Source organism: Manduca sexta, chromosome 21, assembly GCF_014839805.1.
Source record: "Manduca sexta isolate Smith_Timp_Sample1 chromosome 21, JHU_Msex_v1.0, whole genome shotgun sequence".
Classification (NCBI taxonomy): domain Eukaryota; kingdom Metazoa; phylum Arthropoda; class Insecta; order Lepidoptera; family Sphingidae; genus Manduca; species Manduca sexta.
In genome coordinates, this window is record NC_051135.1 from 1,411,313 (window position 1) to 1,424,056 (window position 12,744).

General features: G+C 33.6%; 1 protein-coding gene across 1 annotated transcript; it reads right to left on the bottom strand.

Annotated features, from left to right (window-relative positions):
* Positions 1 to 1,362: 1,362 nt before the first annotated feature.
* On the bottom strand, positions 1,363 to 2,479 carry LOC119190074 (homeobox protein Hox-B4-like). The gene is made up of 2 exons (XM_037441125.1): positions 2,348 to 2,479; positions 1,363 to 2,045 (listed from the first exon to the last, which is right to left on the bottom strand). Exon 2 carries the CDS (start codon positions 1,918 to 1,920, stop codon positions 1,363 to 1,365), a length of 558 nt encoding a protein of 185 aa, XP_037297022.1. The 5' UTR covers positions 1,921 to 2,045; positions 2,348 to 2,479.
* Between the last annotated feature and the right edge of the window lie 10,265 nt (positions 2,480 to 12,744).

The window sequence follows — 12,744 nt, forward strand, 5'->3', positions numbered from 1 at the left end:
GTATCCTGAGCTTTACACAAAGAAGTATTTTCGAGTTAAAGGTTTCAATATTACGTTTTACCGTAAATTATAATTTGTTTTGAGTTTTGAGTAATCGAATTTTACGTATTGTAAAAGTTTACTTAAGGAAGAAAACTTCGGAATATTAATAATGATCCTAAAGTACTTCTATTACTAATTTCAATGAACTTCTTAGATATTATGAATCTAATGTAAAGTATGTTTCCTATGTATGCTATTAAAATAACAAAAACAGACACATCACGTCGATATACCCAAAGAGGTAAGCAGAGGTGAAACTGGAGAACTCACTTTTCGCTTGTGTTTCATCCCATGATGTGATAGGCTTCCGCCTATCGCCATATAGTTATTGAAACAACGATGACCAGATGTTTTTAAGATATCTTAAACACAGATCGAACCGTATTTTATGAAACACGGTTTCTTCATTTCATTTCGTATGAATTGCAACCTGTGAACCCTATTGACACTTTACATATTAAAATCTGTGAATATATTTAGATATTTATGAGAAACAAAATACATAAACTGCTGAACGGATTTAGATGAAATTTGACACCCAAACTGTTTTCTACACCAAAAATGTTAACAATAGGGAATTAAATCAATAAAAGTAATTTTACGCAGTCGCAACCGCTATCAAAAGCTAGTATGTACCCTACGGTTGTCTGTAAGAGATCGCTCTTAGCTATAAGACCGCCTATTGTTGCACTAGCTATAGTTAATTTGTATATGTTATTTTTATTTAACTTATATGGTGTTCCATTAAGAATTATCTATCTATGTATGTACAATAAAAGATCAGTATTTATAACTATGGTGATTCCTGGTGCGATAGAAGTATAAAACAAGAATTTGTTACTATTTCTAAATTAAATAATTGTTCTATGACCTTGGTTACTGCCCCATTCAAGTATTTTAAAGGCCACATTAGAGAAACTTATTTGACAAAAGCCATCGTATCTACCAAAGCTTCTAAAGTTAATCAGCACAATAACTTCAATACAGTGCTCGAATACGCCAATCAAACAATATAATTGATCATAATAGCAATAACTTGCGGTGAGAATATGATCGAAGCATACGGGCAGTAGCGACTAAGGCTGTATGTCCAATTTTTCATCACATTGTGTACAATTATAATTTTTGTTTTATAGCCAATCTAAAATAGTGTGGAATAAGCTTTCGTATCAATACAGTTGGCGGGCCCTTAAGCTATACTGAGTCAATGCGGGTTTTGAGTTATTGATTGACAAAGATTTAATTCAGTTTTTAGATTATGGCTCCATCGTTGACATACGGATTTGATTGACAAAGTTAATAATTATGATATTTATGTTTTTATTTGTTTAGAGGATACTCACACGCTCCAGCCACATGTATTTTCTTCATCCACGGATATATCACCCTGTCTGTATTATCCGAACATATTGAGGAGTCGTCGTCCTCCACTGGTGGACTGTCCAGCAGAAGTCGCTCGTCATCCATCTCCGAAGCCGGAGAACCTTCTCGGCCCAGCGCATGGAGTTTTCTTCCAGCAGGAGCCGCTTCTTCTATATGCCTCTCTAGTCTCAGTCCAAGCTCTGCTAATCCAGGAGCCCCCTCAGAGTTATGGGGAGGGACGTAACCATGGTCGGCATCAGATGGATGCGAGGGCTCCGGGGGGCGCGGGGGCGGCGCGACCGGAGGATGTTGGGGCAACGGGTGGTAGTACCCGCCGTAGCCATATCCGGTACCGATTTGGACAGGAGCATACTGATGTTGGTAACCGTATTGCAGGTGTTGATGTTGGTAGTACTCCCCGGGCGGTATGTAGTCGGCCTGGCTGTACTCTTCGGAGGGCGGGAACTTGGGGTCCGGCTGCGGTTGGTAGCCGCCGTTCATGAGGAACGAACTCATCGTGGGCGTGGTCGGCTCGCATCACCTAGCTCTCAACACGCCTAATATGGCCGCCATTTAACATATGCTCATTTTATATTTTAGCTTTTGTCTTTAATGATAATCATAACATAGAGTGCAGGATACTAGCAAAATAGAAATTATATGAGATTTAAAAGTAACTTAAAACAGCAGTATATGCTAATCTTAAATTATTCCATAGTTTATTAGGGTCACAATTCTATTCTGAAAAGTAGATATATATTTGTATGCTTTAACAAAATAACTATTGTAATCTACTCTTTAGTTTATACAGACACAGATCCATTAAATAGAGTTTGTAATATTAATCTCTATTACTAACTCAAATATTACCAACAGTAACATAAGTCTTAAACGAATCTGTTTCAATAATCACAATATCCCAGATATTAACTTTCAAACAAACCTCTTGCCAATCTCACTGTATCTCTTATGTTATGATTACCACCAGCACAAGCACTAATCCACTAAACACTGTCACAAAGTTTCAATTACAAACAGGCTATACAATGTTATTGCAAAGTCATTTGATTTATCACTTTTAATAATAAACAATGAACGTGAGCGCGCGCTATCCGCCAACGACATTTTAAGACAATACACACAGCCCGACACGCCGGCGCACTCTGTCACTTTAAGGACTCCCTATACATGTTCATCAATTTTTACATACCACCTTCCATTTTTAAGGCGGAGCTCTTCTTCTGGTCTCTTGTTACAACTCTATTATACTAATATCAATCTTATTCCGTAACATTTAAAGCTCAAATCAAGTTGCTCTTTATGTCGGTACAATTCAAAGGTCGGTATGGATCTCTCGCTCTCGCATGTGTAAAACCCGATTTGTATAAGAGGAACACCGCGTTCAACGATATTTAAAGCCACGTACATTTTTGTATGTCTGTCCCTTTTTAACGCTAAAGCTTTTGTGTTAGAAAGATGAGAGAGAAGATAACCATGGGCACATTGGATTAAGAAGCTCAATAATAATACAGAGCGAACGCGGTCTCCGTACGTAAAGACACAGGCGTTTTAAATATTTAATATGCAATTTCCTTTATTTTTCATTATAATACTGTTCATTATTTTAATGGTACAAAAGAAAGATATAATTAAATAGGTATGAATAATTAGTTGGTAATGTCCGTGTCGAGACTTCAACGATATGAATTTTATATTAATGATTATATAATTGACCTTTTCGAATATACTTGCTAAGTAATATCCAAAATAGCTCACAAATATTGTGAAAGTGGAAATTTTTTTAATAAATTTATTCCGTATTTATATTAGAGTAAAAACCGTTAAAGAACGTACAAAAAGGCATTAAAGACGCAATAAAAAATCAATCTGACAGATTTAGCTGCATGAACGTTATTCACTTCTTTGATATTTTGTTATGGATGATAGATTAGTGATTAATTTGGTTTTAATGAGGCCTTAGTAATAAAAAACGTGTTACATACTTCGCAAATATTGTATGAGTATCTTTTTTTCTGGAAACGATATTTGTTTTCTTTTTACTGAAGCTAACCGCCAAAAATATCGTTAAAGGGATAAGTTTGAAACTTTTTTATCAAGAGACGTTTAGAGTCTGTTAAAACCTATATAATATATTAAATACACACTAACATTATGCTTTGTCCCTTTTCAGGGGTAGACAGAGGTGTATCACACTCACATTTCGCCTATTAAGTATCTAAGGTCTCATGAAATGGACATATACAGGCCTATACATTTCAACAATGCGCAATGTATAGAAATTTTGAATGAAGAATATCAGTAAACTTCAACATTCGCGTCTATTAAACTTACAAATTTGAAATTCGAAGAGACTAGTCCCTCTCTTTATAATTACGGTTTGTTTGTCAGTGTGACAATAGCGGGAGACGGGTTCCCCAACTCCCGTACTAATTAAAACTTCTCCCAAATATCGCGAATTAAAGAAAACGATACTAAACTTTTATTTATAAAACTGTAACTCCTCAGAAACAGTCATGGAAAATATTTAAGCAAAATGTACAATTGTTGGCCTTAACTATTGAGAGAAAATGTTACTGGCAAACCTTAAATGGAGATAAGATAGGGAGAAGGACTAAGAAAGGACAAAGTCAAGAGCAATCAACACTTTTATCATCTCGTAATGCTCGTCATATCATTCTTCACCGCAGTCTTACAAACGGAGTAATGGAAAATCTGGAATTCAAAAATCCAGTTTTTAAAATCTTCAACTCAACATTATCCAAAATCACCTGTAAAACAAGTGAATCCCCAATAAATTTGATAAGAACGACAACTTAACTAAAGAAAACAAATATCCAAGTCACGATACAAGCTATCACAGGAATAAGCCGCTAATACAGCAGTGGGACCGACAAGAGCCGGCAAATAAACAAATGTCCGGTGATTTTATTGAATTAGACGATCACAATGGTAGGCGGTCAACAGTTCTGCCGAGTCACGGCTCCCGGCACCCACAAAAGGTGGCAACACTCGCTCAATGGATGTTTGATCAATAAAACTTGTATCTGCTTGGATGATTTGGTGTTTCGTGCTCCGATATCGTTTACATCTAGATATTTTTAGTTGGAGTTGTTTTAGTATCGGAATTGATTGTTGTTACAAACTGATTTGCAAATTTGTTTTTCGTTGAATACCCAAATATATATTATTAGTGTTGCTTGCGGCTTCGCCCGCGTGCAAATATTCCGATACAAAAGTCCCCATAACCATGACGACGCCAAGGCTATTTAAAAAATTAAATTTAAAATTCAAATATTATCCATAATAGCATATTAACGGTATAAAATTATTATATTAACGGTACAAACATGGCTTATATCTTAATATCAATTATAGAAACATAGACTAATATATTTCATAGTACATTTTTGAGTAGATCCACAACTCTCGATCATGTATCAAAACCCATAGCAGAACAAAACTTCGTTCAAATTTCGAATTTAATTTAAATCATTGACACTCAATGAAGACGTCCAAGCGGTAACAAACTTTCTTAGCCGAAGTTGCTCCCTCCTCGAGTGCCGTGTTTTGTTTTTTCTCGTGACGTTAACTGGCTGCCAGCTCGTTCTATCCAGCACAAACTTAATCCAAGTTTAATGAACAATACGACAGGCCCTTAATCAAACTTTGGATTTCCTAACTTTATTGCCAGGCAAATTTGAATCGTGCGATCTACTTTCGGTAATCCAAATTACAATGCGAACGGTAGAAAGGATATGCCGTTTTGGAATGAAAAAAATGCCGGAGAAAAACCTATTTAGCTGACTTGATCGTATTATTCGTTTCTTGTTTTGCCTTTAGATACTGAAATATCGCGACGAAAGACTCTTATTTAAAGATTACATCGGATCCATTGTTGTTGAAATATTCATTTTCAGTTAACTTTACTCCAGAGTTTTTATAGACGATGATTTGCAAATTCAAAAATAACTTGTTATCTTCTAAAGGTTAACCAACTAATCATCTGATTTTCTATTTAGTTATTGGGTAGGCATTTTTGAACAAAATAAAAAACGTGTATGGCTCAAAAAAATCCATCAATTAATGCACTTTTTAAATCGTTTGTCATATTAGTCTGTCATGAGCATTGTATCATGCGTTTAATTTTATAAGAATACAAAAAAAAGAAAATTATATCTGTATCGGCAGATGTAAACCTAAAAAAATGCTATACAAAAAGAGTCAGCTACTACTTACTAGAATTGCTGGTAAAATTCACATTAATTACGATTGATAAACGTTTTAATATTAAGATTACAAATGCTAAATCACAATGTTTCTTTTAATCCACGCCGTAATAGGCGATCTTTGGAGACTATCAGATATACAAAATAAGACTCTCTAGCGTCGTATGTTCGCATCTTCTAAAATAACATTTATTTTATCTCTCTACTTATATAAATAATTGAAAGTCATATCCCAAAACTCGTACTTATATAAAACTTAATATTAACGAAGACATCTGCTCATATTTTTTATAAAAGAATTTCTTTAATTTCGCATCCGAAATATTTAAACGTGGAACTGTTTCGAATTTATTAAATTTAAAATTCGGCATCGTTCCAATCATCCTTTTTTGAGTAGGGGACCGTGGAGCCAATTTTCTGTAATGGCGGGTTGCGTTTCCTATCTTTGTACCGCCGAGTGCCGACGTTTTTTGCAAGCGCGCCCCTCCCACGGCGAGGGCAACATGCGATGCTAAAATTTATGGGGTACATTATATATTTTATCTACACATGCCTTTGTTCGGAATGCGCATATAAGTGTTGACGGGTCCTGTAAATCTTGTGACAATGTTTATAAGACTTTGTTTACAGAGTAAATAAACGTATCATCAATAATTACTCTTAATATTTATGTCATGCTTATGGAAATAATATACATTACAGATAAAAAATATTGATTATTTTATCTTAGTGTGCATATAATTATTAAATTTAGAAACAAATATAATAAAAACCCCACTGATAAAAAGTGATACCTACCTTTTTTATAATCCTCCACTAAGGTAATGTCGAGCGATGAGTGACAAGAGCATCTCCCGACAGTCGCCATAATTGTGCCGAAATATTTAATTGCTTCTTCATATTTCACTTAAAATCATTTGAGTAAAATAGATATAACAATTCATCATCCTAAAAATTGTATGCATAATAGTTCTTTTTTCAAAGTTTATGTTTAGAATGTACAGCAATTTATTTTTAAATAATGGCCAGTTATAATGTCAATATGAAAATAAACTAAATACAGCCAGTGCTCATTGACTTACAGAAAATATTATCTCCTCCAAGCACGTAACCAACTCCCATCGTCCCATTTCCTTCAGTGTTCAAAACCTGACTTGGGACATCGATGTAAAAATATAATACGCCGCGCAGTCGGCCAAATGTCCAATGTTCAATGTCTTTATTGGACATCTGAGTGTGCAGCTGCTGCAGGTGATAAAGGCAGTACATGGCACATATAGTAAACACGTTCATTCTTAATTTGTAAAGCCTTAACTAGTAGCCAACTGTATGTTTGTAATACAAATAGTCAAGGGAAATAAGACATCTTTATGTAACTTTTTTTAATCAAATATGCTATGAACGTGTTTTAAAAGAAGCTTTGATACGTCAATGAATGATGAGAGAGAAATGATGAAACAGAATTAATTTACGAATTAATTCTGTTTCATCCAACGACAAAGATGATTTTTTGTAAGTAATCATTGCATTTATGCACTAACTACATAAATTGAAAAATTTGTCTCCCACTTTATATCTTATTTTCCAAATATATTTTGAAATAAATGTTCTTTTTGCAGCACTTTTTAACTCTACTTCACAAAAACAATATACCATAAATACCAAGACAATAATTTAAACCTTGGCGTACTTATGACCAATCTCTACGTTTTGATTTATTAACATTGTACCAATAATCGTGTCTCCATATAATTGCATAAAGAATGATCAATACATGAAAAAAACCATACCATTATACATCATACCTACTTATATAAGTATGCTATATAGTATACGCTAACAATGAAAGCAAACTTGTGAGCCAGCGTTTCGAGCGCAGCGTCGCGTCGGTACGTCAGCGTGTGTCAGACGTTTGACAGCCGACAGCGCTCGCTCCTACCCACGTCTCCTGAGTGACGTCACCCCAGCACTAGCATTTATGTGCTATTTTATAGCAAATATGAATAAGCACTCTTACTTTATTACTAAATAGTAGATCTTAAAATCCTCAGTTTGCATTTAAAACGTATCTTATTTGGTTCGTCTATTCCAGATTTGAAAACCAAATATGTAATAATTAAATACTTTATAACATCTACAAAACAAAATTTATCTTACTGGATGTAAAAAAAAACTTTAAAAATAAATCTTTTTTGAAAAAAGAACATTATTACTCAAGTAGATACGATATAACATTAATTATTTATTCATTTGCTATATCAATAGAAAAGAATATTTTTTTCGAATATTTAAATAAAGAACATTTAAAACATGATATTATTTGTATTTCAATATTGAATATAAGATTTATTCAATGCCTTTATCTGCTTCAACCATTCAATATGAACTGTATTTGGTTCTCGAGTCCCTACACCGAAAGCCGCAACTCAATGGACTCTGAATACTGTATTCAGCGCTTGAACGGTCTACATTACGTCATCTGTTCATCTCGCTAGTGAATCATTTTATAATATGAATCAACCATTATCGAGGCCCTTCATCACACCGCTAGAAATAAAGGAACAATGTTGCTTGATTTGTTAATACAAACATTGCAGTATTCAGTAAAATTGACTTTTTATTTTAAGGATTAAGGTAGCATATTTAATACTCTATTCAACTCAATAGAATTATAAGTAATATATCGTTATTTTCAAAATAATTATACAAGTGTTACTAAAACTATAGTACACAAGTATGTTTAAAATGGGCAAGTCACTTGCCTGATCAACTTGACTACCTACTATAAACAGCAGCACTAAATTAAATCACAAATTACTGTATAGCATCGTACTTCTCTCGTGGTAATAACTCATATAACACTAAATACTCTGTAGTTACGCTGACTACTGTTCTACTTTTGAGAAATAACTCTGCTTGAACATTACTTGACGGCGGTTTTTGCTTGATGGCGGGAATACACAAACCAAAAGTACCTACAAAGACACACTTGTATATACTATTTTACAAATTAAATAGACAATAATTATTTTAAAAGAAGAATGATAGTCAACCTATGTCTTGACGTAATACTAACTCATAGTGCTGCTTGGTCAATAAGGAAGTATTCCCGTAATTGAACACAGAAGGATTGTCAAGATAATCTATACTAATAAATATAGCTGAAAAGTATTTTGTTTGAACCCGCTAATCTCAAGAACTACTAAATCGATTTTGATTTTTTCCACTAATCAGAAACTACATTACTCCTGAGTGCTATAGGCTACTTTTTATCCCGGAAAAATATAAAGCAGGACTTTTATCCTCGATAAACTTTTTCACGCGGAGAGAGCCGCGAGCAATGCTGAATAAAAGCGAATCATTGCATCGCTTTCAGCTAGTAGGTACTGTGAGCTCCCAGAAAAAAACATGATATAAAAGTAAAGGATTAAAATTATTATAACTCCGTAACTCCTGTCTATTTATAAATAAGAAAAATAAATAATAATTTTAAAAATATGAAAATATATTATAGTTAATTTTCTAAAAGTGTATTTCAGCGCAATAATTTTCTTAGATGAACACATTTTTTCCAATATACTTAAATAGCATATTGTAAAAAAAAGTATATAGAAATGTATATAGTATACTACTAACTATAACACTCCACACAAAAATACAGATTTACGCACATACAAGGAACTAAAGCTGATATTATTTTGCCATTTTATGTGTATGTTTCACAAAAACGTCAAATGTTACAGTCGCGGGGAAACGTTTGGTATTCTTGGGTTTACCAGTACCAAATGACGTATCTGCAAAAACTGCCACCCGAAAACCAACTCTAACTTATTGTAATATGGTTAAATTTTGTTAATCGATACATATGCCTTTTATAGAAGTTTCCGGCTGAATAAGCAGCTCTTTCATTAATCAGGAAACAGTCGCGACAGTGCAACGGCGCTGGCGTCGCGGCTCAATTTTTTTCCTCTTTCACCCTTAGATTGGATATTGGACACGATTTCCTGGGAAACTTGCAAGAGACTGGGTGGTCGTTGCTAATCAATAGCTTAGATTACTTACACATGTATGAAAATGTATGAGACTAAAGTGTCGTACTACATTCTAGTAGTCTGAAACGTAATATGTTCTGTTTACATCTCTTTGTGGATGGATTTATGCTAATTATCATTTATATACTTGCCGACGCAAAGAAGGCGCCGTTAGGGATACAACACATCGTCGTTTTCATATCAAAATGTCGTATGTTTAAATACCCTGTTTCAGGAAACACACAATTGATTTGATTATAGTATTATGAGACAGTCTTTTTTTCGGAAAGGGCATAATTTACTGTGTCTATTCAACCGTAAACGGATTGTACACATATTACCATTTGCACTATCTTTTTATAAAACCAAACATACCTAGTTACGACATTTTGATATGACGGCGACGACATATGATAACTAAATAGCGATTTTGTAACCGCATAGATCTTATGTTCATTTTGACGACTTCCTACATCTCATTAAAATTAGTATGTTTATTCGGTTGCTAAATGTAAGAAAGCTCTTGAGCTCTTCTTTGTATCAAGCTAACGAAAAGCGACTGAAACCGACAAAATAATGTTTAATTTAGAAACCTCTTGCGCTTACCAAATAACGACCGAATTTAACTCTTCTTTTATATTATGGCTTCCCCGTTTAACTACCGGTGATTTTGCGAATTTCAAATAATAATAACGGAAATATAACAAACTGACCAAATAATCGTACAGGTACTTGATAGAACAAAATTATAAATATCAATTTTCGAATTTAACTCAATAAATTTAAGACTCAAAATACTCACAATCGAGGTGACAGTACAACAAACTTAAGAATCAAACCTCGCATCAAAGTAATTTCAAGCCGACAAAAAAGTTCAAAGACTATGAAACATGTTGCCTAATATTATGGAGTTTTAAGCCTTTATAATGTAAATAACTTAATGTTAAATGATAAAAAATATCCTTCGCTAAAAACCTATTTGGCCGATAACATCCCTTCAAAGGAGATTTGCATTTCAATGCATAAATTTAACCTATGTACAGCGGTGCGTATCTCAAATATTGCTTTTATCTCCTCCCCTACGTCACTCAGCACTCCATCCCTAGAATTATCCCTCCTTGAATACGGAGGACTCGGTTTTCAAGTTAAGGCGGTAGGGTGAATTATTATTTTTTCATATTTTGCAATGTAAATTTATTTTTTGTAATAATTAAATAGAGTATTATAATAAGTAGAAGAATACTGGTTTAAGATGAAGAAGAAAGCCCTAGATAAACAATTTGACCAAAAAAAGCAGAATTCTAGATGAAAAAAATTATTACCCACATTTTTAAAACTTTCTTTGTTATAAATAACACACATATTTGCACATGGACATCTCGACACAATTACTGTTTTAAATTAATAATATTCTGCAACCAACCTTTATTTTCTTTCTCTTTAAGTATTAGCTTTTTAAATTTAGAACATAATGTAAACTAAACACTCATTCTAATCGATATGGACATTACATGAACTGCGAAAGTATAACCGTCATAATCAAATTCCCAAGTGAAGCCATCCCTACCATTGTTAGACGCAGAATTTTTGCTACTGTTTCGAACACCCCCGAGACCGATCCATCAAAACGATATAAACTTTGTGCCCCAACAGAACTTGGATTCGAACCCGATTGTCTCGTCATACGATGCTCGGCTTGTGTCAAAATGTTTACGGTGATTTGGTATTTTCCGCCCAATCGATCTGTATTAGTTGTGAGATTCGTGAAAGCGTAAAATTAAAGTTTGTTTAAGATTTTGATCGATTGACTTGTTTGTTAGCGATTGTCAGACTTGGTACAAGTAATGTGGATTTTGGGCTCACATTACTTCACAGAAAAATTTTTAAAATGACAAAATGTACATTGTACATTCCACATTACACCATACAAAAAAATGTTGGATAGTCCAAATTAAAAAATATTAAATAATAAAATTAGTGCAAAAGTGCGAAATATACACTGTAAAATTTAAAACACTAAAAAATCTGTACTCAAAACTGGAATCGAAATGTCAAATATTAAAGATCCTGAATAAATCGCAATTATTTATAAAACACTGATCGATTTTTTTTAATATTACATTAAATTATTATATTTGCTTCATCCGTACACGTTTTTACCCAAGTAAAAGAAAATCGATTTTATATTAAAATTATCATTTAATTTTAAATTAGTAGTAAACAAAAAGTCGGAATCTTCGCAAATCGTTTCGCCGCTGCATCGCAGTTTTTGAGTCGAAGCGATCGCAAAAAGTATCGCAGCGCCGCGTCACCGCTCTACAATGACAAATGATGTGGAACGCTGTGGATTTCGAGAAATACCTCGCTTCTGCAGTCTTAAACAATGACATGGATTTAAATTTGTATCAATAAATGTAGATTATTGGATTGTGGGTGGTTATTGACAGCTTTAGATACGATTCTGTTTATGGTATTAATGTTTTGTACTAAAATATAAATTTAAAGTCATATAAAGTGGCTACATCAGTATTTTTCTATCGGGCCTGAAGCCTAGTGTAACGCCGTGAACAAATGTAATAATTAAATTGTTGTGTCTATTAATAAATAAATAAAAATAATATGTAAGTTATAATTCGGTTTAATAATCTTTTGACATATAAGTACGAACATTTCATAAAACAAACATTTTATACTTATCTTGTCTAAAAAATTACGTAAGATGTTGATTGGATATTGAAAAGATATTTTTCCAAGAAACCTGCGTTCACAGCAGTGGCGAAAGATGAAATTTTCCCAAAGGGAACCGGACACAACATATAGGTACTTATATGCATAAATTCGATCTGCAAATCGTTCAAATCATAATTCTACATAAAGGGATGCCTGCAAGAATTGGGTTATATGGACCCTTTGCAACTATTTTGCAATAGACTATAAAAAAATTTACTCTATCTATATCTGTCCCCGGCGGGCTCGTCAAGTACAAGTCCGTTGTTGCCAAACCAATGTAGGAAGACACTCACCCATCCCTAGTCTGTCAGCTCTCTATAACCGGCTGTCTA

Excerpts from the sequence above, each read along its gene's own strand:
- LOC119190074 (XM_037441125.1), bottom strand. The coding sequence starts at position 1,920 with ATGAGTTCGTTCCTCATGAACGGCGGCTACCAACCGCAGCCGGACCCC.